Here is a 15,702-nt window from a genome sequence, read left to right on the forward strand (position 1 = left end):
CTTAGTCGATCGAAAACAGTTAGTCTGTGCTAGTGTTTCATAAAGACCACACCTTTAAGATGTTTAAAAAAATATTTGTATGTTTATTAGTGTTACATACGTGTAATCTAGTATATAGTATACGTAAGTATTAATACCTTTTATTATATATTGCTTATCGATCTAGAAAATAGCAAACAAAGCTCTTTGTATGATACTCGCAAGACAACAGGTTTAAATCATTATTAGTAATATTTATTACAGATTGTCTAGCTCAATCTGAGATAAATCTGAAGTATAAGAAAGGAAATGTTTATGTAATTACAAAAAAAACTAAGGCAAATTAGTTAATTGTGTTCCTTTACTAGTGGTAAATTTTCTATTATTGTCGTAATGAAAAAAAGGTTATATCGTGTTGCTAAAACAGGGATTAATTCGTTAAATGTAAAAAATACAACCACCATATTATATGAAATGAAAGAGTATCTAAATTTAACAAACTTGCATCGGTATTCTCAAACAACTTGTGTTATTCACCTTAAAAACTGGTACCACAGACGCCCTTGAAAAAGCTTGATAACTCGTTTGGGTTTCGGCAGATTTAAAGTATTGTTTTCCTGTACATTATTAAATCAAGTTATATCGTAATTGTATGGTGCGAGTGTATATCTCGAAATCTTAACTAAAACCCAAAGATTCTGCCTTTAAGCTTACTTTTATTGTGAACTGCTCCATCTGTGGACTTGATGAAAAAAACTGTTTGTAAATAACCAAATCTTTACAATTTTTAGATTACGTATTTTTCTTAAAATCTCAAACTCAAAATCTAAAAATTGTAACAAAAAACAATCCTGCTTCTAAAACTACCTCATTAAGTGAATTTTCTTAAACCTCAATTAATTTGATACGTTTCTTAAACTGTAGTATCTCTTTCATTATTAAGTAACATCTCAACACTACATATCATTGTTAAGTTATATTTTGAATAAAGTCAGTCCAATAATTTAGTCGCTCATATCACAGACACGATAGCGCTATAAATTATCAACGATTTTACGGCATATGAACTTGACCTCATGTATGTCAAAATCAAAAAATCATTAAATCATATGTAACTCAATGCATACTTATTGACGTCAGTAAATAATGCATCTAAATTTACATTTACTGCCAGTTCTTAAATAGTAAGAACGTAGAAAGGCCGGGAAGAACTCTCCGTCACTTTTAAATCGACAAGGATGTATGTACACAAACAATTCATCATCACGTACAACCTCAGGGTTTAGTTGCACACGTAATCATTGGTTCCATATTCGTAAGTGTAAAAAAATAGCTTAATGAGAATGTGTAAGTCGTATCGCCGGGTAAAAAGAGTTGCAAATGACATTCACTTTTAAGGTAAATGTTAGGTTGTTCCAGTGACATTTAATTCTAACCCAACCACTAATTAATACTAACTCACCCCTCACGGTATATACTTCTAAGCACATAATGATTAACAATTAAGCCGTTAACTGAGAATTCGGTGACGGATCTCAGTGTTAACTAAGTCAGTAAACATATCGTTCACTAACTTTTGAGCAACCCGCAACTACAATAGCCATTTACGGCCGCTTTCAACAGTCAAACTCAATCCATTTTTTACTGCTACAGATTGCTATTTCCATCCATTTCTCATAAAACATTTTTCTATAACCGATCGATAGATTTTTTTGTAAAATACATGACAATTATCAATTTAAATTTGCGAAAATCTGGATTGGTAATAATTTTATAAATTGGGTTTCGTTAAAATTTTAATATTCTCTTTTCAAAATATCAGACAGTTGATTGTTGAGCCAATCTTTGAAGTTGCTAGTGCTAAGCTTGATCGTAAAGTTTTATAAGCTCGTGTTGTTTTTCTAAATACTATAAGTCAAGGTGAACTATATACGTAACATAAGCGCAGCCTTCACAAATGATACAGTTGATTCGCGATTAAATCGCTTGATGTCGCCAGACAGTCAACAGAAAAACCGAACCGCTAGAAAACCTATCGATGAAAAAGGTCATCCATCCAGATTGGAATTTAATTAATTTTGGAACGAAATTGATTAAATCTAACAGTATTTATATGAAATCATCCAAAAATCTGTTTATATAAAATTTGACAAGTACAAATGACATCTCCAGAATTAAAAGTACGTTTGCTACAACTGGTGTATAAAATTCATCTTCCTCTATCTAAAGAATATAAATATTAATATTATTTATTTTCACTAAAGTATTTCCGAATCAAATCGACTTAGGGTCCTTCAAGAAAAGAGTGTACCAATTCGTCATCTCTCAAAGCACTTGCGAGCCTTCAAAGAAAGATAAAGAAAAAAATTGTATGTATCTCTAATAAATGCATTATAATCGGCGTCAATTTACAATTTTTTAATTGTAAAAGATTGTTAATAAATATATAAATGCGCAAAACTATTTTTTTTACTGCTACAATAAAATAATAATTTATATATATATAGTTATATAATAATATATATATTCATTTAGATAATATAACTCAACTATTGGTCTATGTGGTATACTTTGGTTATCTGATTAAATAATTATTTAAATAACCTCCAGTAAACCTATTTCTTTCGAATGTATCGGTATGTGTGGCGGTATCACATAACATATGGTGAGCCTCCTGCCCGTTTGCCACCTGCAACATAAAAAAGAGATACAAAGTATTTTATATCTTAAGACCTTCATGAAAAATGGCAATGAGCTTCTACATTAGTGTATTGTTTTTCCAAATATTTTACATGCAATTGCATAACGTTGTTCACCTATCAGAATGCAAACCGTGCAACAGATTTTTTTTGATTAAATTTTTAGGCTTTCAAGAGTGTGCTATAATTACCTACATGTCAGAAACTATATGGCAAAGCTAAATGGAATAAATGTACTTCAAGTAAAGACCGTACCAATTCTTAAAAGGCCGGCAACGCACTAGCGTGACCTCTGGCATTGGGAGTGTCCATGGGCGGCGGCATCACTTAACATCAGGTGAGCCTCCTGCCCTGTCTGCCCACTGTTTTATAAAAAAAACTTTATATTAAAAAAATGAAACTATTTGTAAAACGAGGGGTTTTAGTGCACAGGTAATTAAAGATTTAAGTTGACGCCTGGTAGATAGTACCGGTGACCCCAGAGCTGTTGCTTTACTCGCTCAACGAAAAAGAATCGCAATACAGTGAGAAAATACCGCCAGCGTTAAAGGTACACTGCATCAGGGACCAAACTTTTTTATTGTTTTTTTCTATCTTATTCAGGTTAAGGTTTTATAAACGAATTCATAATTAATAAAACTGTTTGTTTTAGGAAATTGCAATGATTGTCAAATTTACTACTCATGCAAGGCAGCAGTTGATCATGCTCGGTTGAAGCAAAACGATGAAACCAAACAGCTATTTGAGAAAGCCGTGTGTGGAACGGAAATTGAAGACGGAGATTCCGTAATTAAGGTAATCAACCGCTTTTAATTTATTTCACTTTTTTCCACGAAGATATTGCGCCTTCTGTGCTTAAAGCACGTCTACGATTCGCCGGAAAAGCACAGTGGACAGGAGGTTCAACAATTAATAAATAATATAGTTGGAATCATATTGGCGTTTCAAATGGTGGTCAATTTCCTTTCTTAAACATAGTAATGAAAAACGAAAAGTTAGTCATAACGGACATGGTTCAAACCTCAACCCGTATATCAAAATCCAATCGAAATCGTGGTTTTAGGCTCTCTTGGTAAGACTCAGAAGATACTCACTGCCAACTAGGACACCCGTAAATAAAAACCCATTCTTTTTCCTCGTCTCGATTCCGACTTTTTTGTCTTTAAATTACTTAAAGCTGTAATTTAATTCGAAACCAGAACGAGAAAAAATATTATGTTATATACATAGGTATGCTGCTCAGACTTTCCCAGCTTAAATACTAGACCAAAACCAACTCCTCCGGGCAAAAATATAGAAAATAGATGGGCAGGAATGAATAAAGAAAACTTGCTGCCGGATAGATGTGGCAGTATTTTGGGAAATCGAATTTTTGGAGGCAGAAAAGCTAAACTATATGAATTTCCATGGATGGTACTTATCTCTTATAAAACACGTAAGTAATATTATTGTAGACGTGTTGATAGAAATTTGTTTTCGAGCTATCCCTCCCAGGCAATCACTTATTGTAACGCTCGCATTCATAACAATTCAAAGTTATACAACATTTTTCATTTACTTACTACCGTCGTCGTAGGTGTTTAGTAGCCTTAGATCTGTATTTATTTTGAAAGCCCTATAAATATACTGTGTGTAAAGAGTAAGTTTTATTTTATTCAATTAAGATTACTTTATCATTGTTTATTTGTCCATGCTACATTGAAATGACATCAATGTGACCTCTCACACAATTGAAAACAAATGAATAATCCTTTCCATGTTTGTGAAGATTACGCAAACATAGTAACAACCCAAGTATCGAGGCTAAAGGCACTCTTTCATCTTTTATGCTTTTTCAGGCGAAGGTCCACAATTTCAATGTGGTGGAACTATCATAAACTCCAAATATATCCTGACAGCGGCTCATTGTGTCGTTGATAAGAAAATCGAAGGTGTCAGAATAGGAGAGTTTGACATTAATTTGGATAGAGATTGTGAATATGAACCCGACAAAGTTATCTGTGAAGATCATATTCAGGTAAAAGCCATCAAAACACAAGTTTTCATAACGATAATACTGACAATGTAATCAACATTTAGGCTTTACATCATTGGAAATGGCTATATGGCTGTTGTTGTTGTCTTTTGTAAACTGTAACTTAATATTAATATGCATTTTAGGATATGTATGTCAAAGAAAAAATACCACATGAAAATTACCAAAGATCACCGACCTTGAATGACGTAGCGTTGCTGCGAGTAGACGGCGAGATCTTCTTAAACTACAGTAAGTATTATTTAATACTATTTACAAATTTTGTTATAAATATTTTGACTCATAAAAAGACGATTATATAAACCTAATGTACCAAGGAAATGTTAACATAGAATCTTTAGTAGTAGTCGCGTCAAAAACAAAACACACATGCCTCTTCCTTCATTGAATATATATGTATATATATGTACTGATTTAATAACAATAAATCATACAGAAAAGCACTAGGACTATGTGTATTTTACAATTAATCCTTTTCATAATATTACAGCAAACGTGGAACCAATCTGTCTACCAATATCCTCTTCACTACGTAGCAAAAGTCTAGATAATAAAAACGGTACAGTAGCTGGATGGGGTTACACTGAAACTGGCCGAGAATCTGCAATATTATTGAGAGTCGAAGTTCCTGTGAAAACTGAAGCTGAATGTAAAGCCTACTACAACAGAAATAACCGGGATGCCGTTAAGAAACAATTCTGCGCAGGAGAACTCAAAAAGGACTCTTGTAATGGTGATTCCGGAGGACCTCTAATGATGAAAGCTAACTACAACGGTGTTAATAGTTATGTCCAGTATGGAATCGTGTCGCACGGTCCAATGCAATGTGGATCGTCGTTCCCAGGCGTTTACACAGATGTCAGAGAATACGTCGATTGGATATTAAATAACATGAAAGAATAATTAAATTACTTAATCTATAGAATAAATATTTGTATATTTATTGCAATAAATATCATAGTAATAGTGGTTGCTCTGATGTTAAACGGTAATTGTTTTATACCTCTAAGTAGAGCGGTCGTGTAAGAAAATATTGTATTTTTAACGATGTATTCTCTAAAATAAGAGCCTTAAAATAATACACATAAAGACGTTTGAAAGCATAATCTGTACTTGTTTGTTATGTAAAAAATAATCCCAACAATTATCAAAGTATAGTTTCAATACAGTGTTACTCTGAAATCCATATTTTAACACAAAACCCTTAATTATCTTAAGATTTACGGTGTGATTATTGTATTTAATATTTTAAATGAATAAAACTAGTTAACATACCAATTAATAAAATATAGTAGGTAATAAAAATAAATTTTGACTTATAAAAAAGGGTACCTTTTGAAGCCACCATGAATGGCGGATTTGGCAAGCTCAGTAGACTGGAGACTAGGGTGGGATTTGGGAAATAATTTATTTTACTACTTCATAGAAATCAAAAAGATTTATCTGCAAAGGTTTTTTGATGTTTTCGTCTACAATCAAATTTGCTAATGACTTTTCGCTCTCTCTTATCGTTGTACATTCTGAGTAGGAAACTTCCATATTCTAGAGTAAAACAGCTAGTGCGTCACCCAACCAGTAATCGACGTCTGCGCCTTCAGCTCACACGAGGCTGCGAACTGGATTGTTTGCGTATAATTTTGTGCTTAAAAATCAAACCCAAATTCATGTTACGTGCAATTTCAATGAAATTGTTGGATTGTAGAGGCAAGGGCTTAACAGCCTATGCCTATAAAATTTATAAATCCGCCACTGCATCATTTCCTATTTCCTACCAGAGCACAGTAGCAGTTGAGAGTTGGAGTTGAAGTTCCAGTAAATACCGAGTCTAAATGAAAAACAGAAATAACTGAGATGCCGTGAAGAAACTAGTCTGCGCAGGACTCTAGTGTTGGTGATTCTAGAGGACCTCTTTTGATGAAAGCTAACAACGGGGTTACTAGTCCAGTGTGGGATCGTATACCAGGGTCCAATGCAATGTGGAGCGTTATTCCCAGGCGTTTACACATATGTCACAATATAAGGATATAACATAATATTGAAGAATCAAATCAATATAATGTTTAAACTTTAAAAAATTATACCCCTTAGTAGAGCAGTTGTATAGGAAAATATTATTACACGCTGTATTATCTAACTTTAGGAGAAACATTCGAAAGATGTATACTTATGTTTGGTTTGTGAACAAAAAATTTATTCCATTATTTTTTTTCAAATGAATAATTTAAATACTATGTCACAATGAATGAAATCCACATTTTATCGCTTTCCTTAAATCACACTCCTAAATGAAATTGTATTTGTCGGAGCAATCACGCATATGTCACAGAGCTCCTAAATTAACTACGTCAACATCTAATCAGTTTGTATAATACAATATTAATTAAAATTACTATAACTATAATATTACTAGATCTACAAATTGACAGACTATTCGATAGCTTGTAGTGATAGAAATTTCATAGTCATTGTTATTAAATTAGAAGCAGTTAGTGTCAGCGGTCATTGTCATTATAATTTAATAACGTCAAAGCCGTTAATACAGGTTTATTTGATTTGACAATGTCGCTAAATCAATAAATTTACTACTAATAAATGGATCAAGCATTTTTATAGTGACTCCATAGTCATTTTTGTAATCCCCTGCATATATATACCACATTTTATTGAATATTTTTTATTTTATTAATATAAGCAATAAATATTTTTTTATTCTCTGATCAGGATTCCTTTTCCAAACCGTACAGAACTGTTCTAGGTAGCAGAAGATAACACGAAATCTAATTCCCCCAGGGGATTAATCTAAAATAATTAAGTTAAAATTAACAACATTGATATGAAATAAATGTATAAACGCGATAAATCCAGCGAACATAATAATGCATGGAATGCTAACAAATATATGTTTAAAAATAGAAATAAAATATTTCGTTCCAAACACACTCGAGAAGCGCTTCGTCATACAAAATCATTACTTTTCATGATAGATATTGATGAACGCATGACACCGACTAGGAAATCAGAATCGTACTTACTGCGAATCATTGTCAACGTGTTCTTAGTTGGCTCTTAGGATCTGCTTGGAACGCATGTCAAAATGTTGATAAAAAAACTATTCTTATGCATACTAGTGCTACAGATAAATGAAGGTTTAACAAAGAGTAAGTAAACGACATCTAAGAACGAAGTCGTTGTTTCATAATGATTCTAATTAGTGTCAACTTATTTTGTTGAGGAAGGAAACGTATTTTAATACTAACAGACATGGTTTGCTTTCCTGTGTTATGGGTATTTGTAAATAGTTTTAAAACTTTACGTAGAAGTGGTTTTTTGAAATTTACTCACACATTTTATATAACACTGTTTTTTAAGAATAATAATTTATTTTGATAAATATTCCGTATTGCGCCACCAGCGATTTTGTGACTGGTTTTTTTTACAGTCGCGTTATGATCTGTAAACATCATAACTAGTATTGTTATGAAGGCGGATGACGTTTTATGGCAAAAAAAATTTTTTTTCAAAGTATTTGGAATTGACTCTCCTATATTCACACAAATATAAGTGTTGTGGCCACCTATACTTGTGGGGTCCAAACACAAACAGAATAAAAAATCAGGTAATTATTAAGAAATTAGTCGCCCGAATTGGGGGTTGCAAGGAGGGGGAGAGGGTGTGTAGTTATCGCTATTTACAATGCGCTACATCGAATAGATCCGATGCTTTGAAGATGTATTGAGGTCACAGCTATTTAAAAAAATATTAATATACTAACCTAACCTAACCAAACAATATTAATAATAGGTTTTTTGGTTTAGCTTTTTTGGCACTGCGGGAAATGCAGCCCCTTCACCCTTGCGTACCAAAGCACAGGCATTTTATGCAAGCGGCTAAGGCTGTCGATAAAAAGCCGAAGCAGCGGAGGCCTGTGCTTTGTAACAGCGGGTGGGGGCTGCTCTTCCTCCGCGCCTCCGATTATTTATATACACTCTTGGGGTATGTTTTTGGCAAAAGCACATCGCCAGATTTGGCGAGAGATTGGCCCAACTCCCTTCTGGGACCCGAGCCTTCTGGTCTCTCGCCAAAGCTGTACAAGGGAATTTTTGTCAGCCATCGATACCACCGCTGCACAGAGAGGATGACTCGCTCGCCCACACTGCGAAGGAGAAGGCCGACCTCTTGGGCTGTCTCTTTGCGTCCAACTCGACTTTGGATGACCGGGGGAGATCACCACCGGCGATTTCGCGGTGTGATAACTCAATGCCGGAAATCATATTCCAGCAACGTGCTGTTCGCAGAGCACTATCTTCCTTGGACATTCATAAGTCGAGCGGGCCGGATGGTATCCCTCCAATTGTGCTGCGTACATGTGCTCCTGAGTTGGCTCCGGTCCTGACGCGCCTTTTCCGGTACCTGTACTCGCTCGGCACTGTCCCGAAGTGCTGGAAGACCGCTTCGATACATCCGATCCCTAAAAAAGGCGATCGCACTGATCCATCCAACTATCGCCCAATCGCAATAACCTCCTTGTTCTCCAAAATAATGGAATCCATTATTAATGGCCAGCTCTTGAGTTATCTAGAGGGCCACCAGCTGATTAGCGATTATCAGTACGGCTTTCGTCGTGGTCGTTCGGCTGGTGACCTTCTAGTATACCTTACTCATAGATGGGCAGAGGCAATTGAGTCCAAGGGGGAGGCACTAGCGGTTAGTTTGGACATAGCGAAAGCCTTCGATCGGGTGTGGCACAAAGCACTGCTCTCGAAGCTTCCAGCCTACGGGCTTCCTGAGAAATTATGCGACTGGATCTCCAGCTTTCTAGCCGATCGGAGCATCAAGGTCGTCGTCGACGGAGCATGTTCCGACCTTAAACCCGTGAATGCTGGGGTCCCACAAGGCTGTGTTCTGTCCCCGACCCTGTTTCTTCTGCATATCAATGACATGTTGCAACTTAGCAACATTCATTGCTATGCGGACGACAGCACTGGGGATACTCTTTACACTGGCCGGGCAGGTATTTCTCGGGCAGTTGTCGATGAGTACCGGAACAAACTTGTGTCTGAAGTCGAAACTCTTTTACGTGGAGTCTCGGACTGGGGTAGACTAAACCTAGTCCAATTTAACCCCAAGAAGACACAAGTTTGCGCGTTTTCCGCGAAAAAAATACCCTTTGTCGCTACTCCTCTTTTCGAAAACACTCTTCTTGAAGCCACAGCCAGCATCGGAATACTTGGCGTTGACATATCGAACGACGTTCAGTTTCGCGGTCATTTGGAGGGAAAGGCTAAATTAGCCTCCAAAAAGCTTGGTGTGCTCAGCAAGGCGAGACGGTACTTCACTCCGGGCCACCGCTTGCAACTCTATAAAGCGCAAATACGGCCCCACATGGAATACTGTTCTCACCTCTGGGCGGGGGCTCCCCAGTACCAGCTCCTTCCACTTGACCGTATCCAACGAAGAGCGGTTCGAATCGTCGATGACCAATCCCTCTCCGAGCGGCTCGATCCTTTGGCGTTGCGTAGAGATGTGGGGTCACTCTGCATCTTCTACCGCATTTACCATGGAGAGTGTTCAGAGGAGTTGTTCGGATTAATACCTGCAGCTGAGTTTCAGCATCGGACGTCGAGGCAAAATACAAAATTCCACCCGTATCACCTCGACGTCCGACGTTCCACGACTGAGCGTTTCTCAAGGCAATTTTTGCCGCGCACCACCGCTATGTGGAACCAGCTGCCCACTGAAGTATTTCCGAACCAATTCGACTTAGGGTCCTTCAAGAAAAGAGCGTACAAATTCTTAAAAGGCCGGCAACGCACTCGCGAGCCCTCTGGCATTGAGAGTGTCCATGGGCGGCGGTATCACTTAACATCAGGTGAGCCTCCTGCCCGTTTGCCCCCTATTTTATAAAAAAAAAAAAAAAAAAAAAGTCCACTCATAAACCACACAAAATATTTGGACTTCCAGGGAATTGCAGTGATTGTCAACTATTTACCTCATGCAATGCAGCTATAGACCACGCTCGCCTTAAACGGCATAATGATACGAGGAAGCTTTTCCTGAATGCCTTCTGTGGTTCGGAAACTCAAGACGGCGTTATGCGTCCCAAGGTAGATAAATAAAATTCATATTATTTTAAAAAAAGTTCATGAAATATGTCATCATGTCCTCTCCTAGTTTCTGGTCTAGATACAGAATGCCGATGACACTGCATATAAACAACTGCTTATATGCTCGGATACGGAATAGTCAGAAGTCAACGAATGTCAGTGTGTGTATCCATAGGCAACTATGATTAATTCATAAAACGAACTTAACCATTCGTTATAATTTGCTTATAAAACGACTGCTTTTTAAATATACCAGGTTTAAGTGAAATTGAAAAACTGTATAAGCAAATAGCTTTCTTTACCTTCCGACTCCTCAGTCGTAAAATAAAACTGCAAAGGTATCATAATGTAAAGTATTTCAGTACATGGTTTGTGTGAGACAGCCCTACTATTCAGGGTCAGTATTCATTATTTAGTTTAAAAAAAGTTATTTAAATATATAATCATAATCAATATGATTCAAAATAGTCTGTGGTTAATTAGGTACAGCAATTGCATGTATTATTTTATCCTGTTTTGAATATGCATGACTTATTAATAATTACATATAAATCATTGTTATTTACCTTATGTTTATACAAAAATTCGTGATTGGTTTTAAGTTTATACCGCAAAGGTTTCTCTATATATTTAACATTTGACGCTGCGCTTTTCTGGATCTAAGGTATGCCAGATTCAACTCCCTGTTAAGAGTCGTACGCTTAAGCCCAACATTGCTCTTAATTGAGGACTCAGTAAATATAGCGTAAAGCGTACATTGTTAACGAAGAAATTTTCATTATTTATATTTTACATATTCCTAGGTATGCTGCACAGACTTCCAAGCACTTTTAAGGCCCCCTTTAGACCAAACAAACGATGCAGCTGAGAGGTTATTACCAAAAAAGTGTGGAACTATTCTGTCATCCAGGCTTCTTGGAGGGCGAAGAAGTTCGCCTAGTCAGTATTCATGGACAGCCTTAATCGCCTACAAAACACGTAAGTTTTATATTATTAAAATCGGTGAAAATTTTAATAAGAAAATAATCATTTTTACAGAGCGAATACCAGGCCGACTATATAATAATTTACCAATATTCATTCATAACAAATTGATATTTTGGTTTCAGGTGACGGACTTCAATTCCAGTGTGGTGGAAGTGTCGTAAACTCAAAATATATTCTAACAGCGGCTCACTGCGTTCTGGACAAGAAGATAGAAGGTGTGAGGATAGGAGAATACAACACTACGCCAGATAGAGACTGTGACGACTCACCAAATTTTTCATGTGCTGATCATGTTCAGGTAAATCGCATAAGGTATTACAATTTTAAAATACATTTGCTAATGATGATGAAAAGGACTATAAAGGGAAAAAGAGAAGAAAATTCACGAGCACTAATCTAAATTGTCGTATTGGTCTAGTTACCATTACGGTGTTAATCCCGTGAACTTTAAACCAAAACACCTCAGGAACTCTATCTATTAATAAACTCCTAGAATTCCTGCGAACAGAACAGACAGACACACAAAGAACTTTGTTTTACTTATTTATTGTTCACCATATGATATATATACATATATACAGGATAGATAGCTTATATTACATACATGATAATTATGTTTCAAAAATTAAAAAGTAAAAAAGATATATTAAATAATATCTTAGATGTTACTAGCAACTTTTTGCTTATTGTTATGCAAAAAATTACTAGGAAATAGCGGATTAGGAATCAGATAGTATTTATAAAATATAGATTTTATAAATACTATTAGATGAGAAAATATACTTAAAAACTGCTTAATTTTTTTTAAAAATAATGTTTAAAAACATCAAGACATTCCATAATATAATACTTTGGATTTCATCAAGCGCCGAAACCGTAGACATAAACCTCATATCTGAAATTATTAATTGAGCATTTAAAAACGGATTTAATATTTCAGGATTTTCTTGTCGAAATTGTTATCCCTCATGAAAAGTATGACAAATCAACGCATTTAAACAACATCGCTTTATTGCGAATTGAAGGCGAGATCGACTTTGATAACAGTAAGTTTTATTTATAGAACAGGAGGCAAACCGGCCGGAGGCTCATCTGATGTTAAGTGCCCATGGACACTCTCAGTGCCTGGGCTCGCTAGTGCGTTGCCGGCCTTTTACGAATTGGTACGCTCTTTTCTTGAAGGACCCTAAATGAAATTGGTTCAGAAATACTTCAATGGGCAGCTGGTTCCACACAGTGGTGGTGCGCGGCAAAAACTGCCTTAAAAAACGCTCAGTTATGGAACGACGGATGTCAAGGTGCCACGGGTGGAATTTCGTATTCTGCTATAAGGCTCTGCTGTTAACACATCTTGCCTAGGGGCATTGTTGGTGCTGCCTTGTGGTTTTATTGGGAGTGCACAATAGAGAGACCCTAATAACCCTGCACTAAACAGTCGCGCCGCGGAAGTGCACAATGCACAGTGACCCAGTAAGATATAATGTTAATTACACTATGTTGCTGAAGCAGCAGTGCTGGCCTTGTGGCTTCCGCGTGTGACTCTTATCGCTGTGATCGTATGTTCCATCTACTGCTGTGCACCAATGAACTTCCTATCATACCTTAAACACTAGCTCATGTTGTATAGTAAAACATCGTGATAAAATCATCCCATAGACCTGAAAAGTCAACAACGTATGTCAGGCACAGGCTACAGTAAACTGAGGCCCAGACCTAAAAGGTCTAGTACCTTATTTTTCTGTATCTTATATTTATATATCTATAAATAAATAATAATAAAATAATGAACTTATTATCATTATTGTTCCACATTAAATTTATTGCGTATCAATTCGATATTTAAATATTATGACAAGTGGTTTCTGGAGATTTTCTACATATTTGATTTCAGCTAATATCGAACCAATCTGTCTACCGACATCTACAGTCCTACGTAGCAAGGAGCTGGATAATACAATTGGTGTCGTAGCTGGTTGGGGCTATAGAGAAACAGGCCACGAATCTTCTGTGTTAGAACATAGTCATATACACCTTATTACCAACGCTGAGTGCTCAAATTTGTATAAGAAACATGATCCTATAAATCAGTTCTGCGCCGGAAACCTGAATGAGAATTCTTGTATTGGAGACTCGGGTGGTCCCTTCATAATAGCAAGTGATTATAATGGAACATACCGTTATGTTCAATATGGGATTAGGTCATTTGGACCAGTGTCGTGCGGAAATCATTTTCCAGCTGTATTTACTGATGTTAGAAAATACGTTGATTGGATTTTAGACCATATACGAGAATAATATTACTGTTTTTTGTTTTTAATTAATTAAAAAACATTTTCTTTTATTGTATATTTCTATATACCTTTCCTTCTTTCCTTCCTTAAGGTAGTAATTCAATGAAAAAAATCTCGCCTAAAACTTACTAAGATATTTTATGACGAACTCCAATTATAATGAGATATTTTTTAATTACTCAAAAACTCTCGCAAAATATATTTTTTAAACGATTCAATAATATCTTAAAAGATTCGTTTTAATTATTAAAAAAGAAACGAGAAAACTGTTTAATCCACAAGCCTAAGGAAGTCACCAACAACAGTACAGCAGATAGGGTCCATCCTGACCATCTCTTCAAATTGTTGTTGAAGTTACTCAGCACCAGGGATGTGCCCCACTTTTGTATTGCAAAAAATCGACTTATAGTACTTCCTTCAGTAATGCCGGAGGAATTGGACGATCGCATAATTGATTTGTTAGTATTCAATTCTAATTGGATTAATTATAAAAATACGCTCAATCAGCCATACAAAAATAATCATGCAAATGTCATATTAATTTTCATAAAGTCTTATTATACTCAGTCTAGCCATAAATACTGAAACAAAGTAAAAAAAAATCTTTTTTATTTTTACAGGGCATAAGTTTAATACATAAATATAAAACAATTTAAAATACCAAAGGCTTATTCGATACTGGTCTCCATTGGCTGCAATACACTCCTTTAAACGTTGAGGCCAATTATCACTTTTCCCATGGAAAAATCCAGTCTTCAGCTAAGTCCGAAACGTTCCAACAAAGACTGCGTAGAACGTGCTTTATGGCCCGGCGCCGAGTCTTGATGGAAGAACCATTCTTGTTTATTGACATGGTGTTGTTCAGGGTATTCATTACCTTCTCAAGAATGGAATCTTAAAAAAAATCTGTCAACTAATTGGAAAGCTTCCATAAAGCATAATAAATACGGTCATATTGTTTGTTAAAATGTTGCTCAATTGTAAAAAAAATCTCATCCATAAACAAAATTATCGAATAAACAGGTGTTATCTTCATCACCCGAGATAATACATTTTGCTTTCGGACAGGATTTCTTCGAATTTCTTCCCTTATTGCTTTGACCACCTTTTTCGTATGAACACTACGTGGACGGCCAGATCTTTTTCTGTCTCGTTGTACCTATTAATAGCCCGGTACACAAACATTTTACTAATACCAACCGTATGGAGTTGAAAAAAATTCATTTGGCTCCATACCTACTTTGTGTACTTTCTCTTTATCACCACACACCATTTTAATATCGCAAAATATTGTACAATGTATTGGCGCCAAAATGAGCTATGATATAAAAATTACAGATTCCAAATTCAAATGTAATATTTTGTTAATTTTCAATTGTAACAGTATTTGATAGCCATGGCGTAACAATTTTTTGAATACATCGTGGTGCAACAGGCAGTGACCCACCGCCGTGTTGAATCCCTCGGTATACACAGGCAAGTTTCTTTAAATGTTTGGATGCTTCAAGAGCAAATCTGGAGCGTGTTTTTTACTACGTACCAACCAAAAGCCGTGGATAGCAGCTAGTTTGTTATAAATATTGTGTGTATTACAACATAAGCCAATA

The 15,702-nt window shown here is 35.8% G+C and overlaps 1 protein-coding gene across 1 annotated transcript; it reads left to right on the forward strand.

The window, feature by feature from the left end:
• LOC123716506 (transmembrane protease serine 9-like) lies at window positions 1–14,145 on the forward strand. Its single transcript, XM_045672269.1, has 11 exons — window positions 1–123; window positions 3,331–3,473; window positions 3,909–4,113; window positions 4,517–4,695; window positions 4,839–4,944; window positions 5,204–5,614; window positions 10,675–10,817; window positions 11,621–11,795; window positions 11,927–12,102; window positions 12,745–12,850; window positions 13,696–14,145. The coding sequence occupies exons 1-11, from the start codon at window positions 60–62 to the stop codon at window positions 14,097–14,099; spliced, it is 2,112 nt and encodes a 703-aa protein (XP_045528225.1). The 5' UTR covers window positions 1–59; the 3' UTR covers window positions 14,100–14,145.
• The last annotated feature ends 1,557 nt before the right edge of the window (window positions 14,146–15,702 follow it).

Source organism: Pieris brassicae, chromosome 11 (assembly GCF_905147105.1).
Source record: "Pieris brassicae chromosome 11, ilPieBrab1.1, whole genome shotgun sequence".
Classification (NCBI taxonomy): domain Eukaryota; kingdom Metazoa; phylum Arthropoda; class Insecta; order Lepidoptera; family Pieridae; genus Pieris; species Pieris brassicae.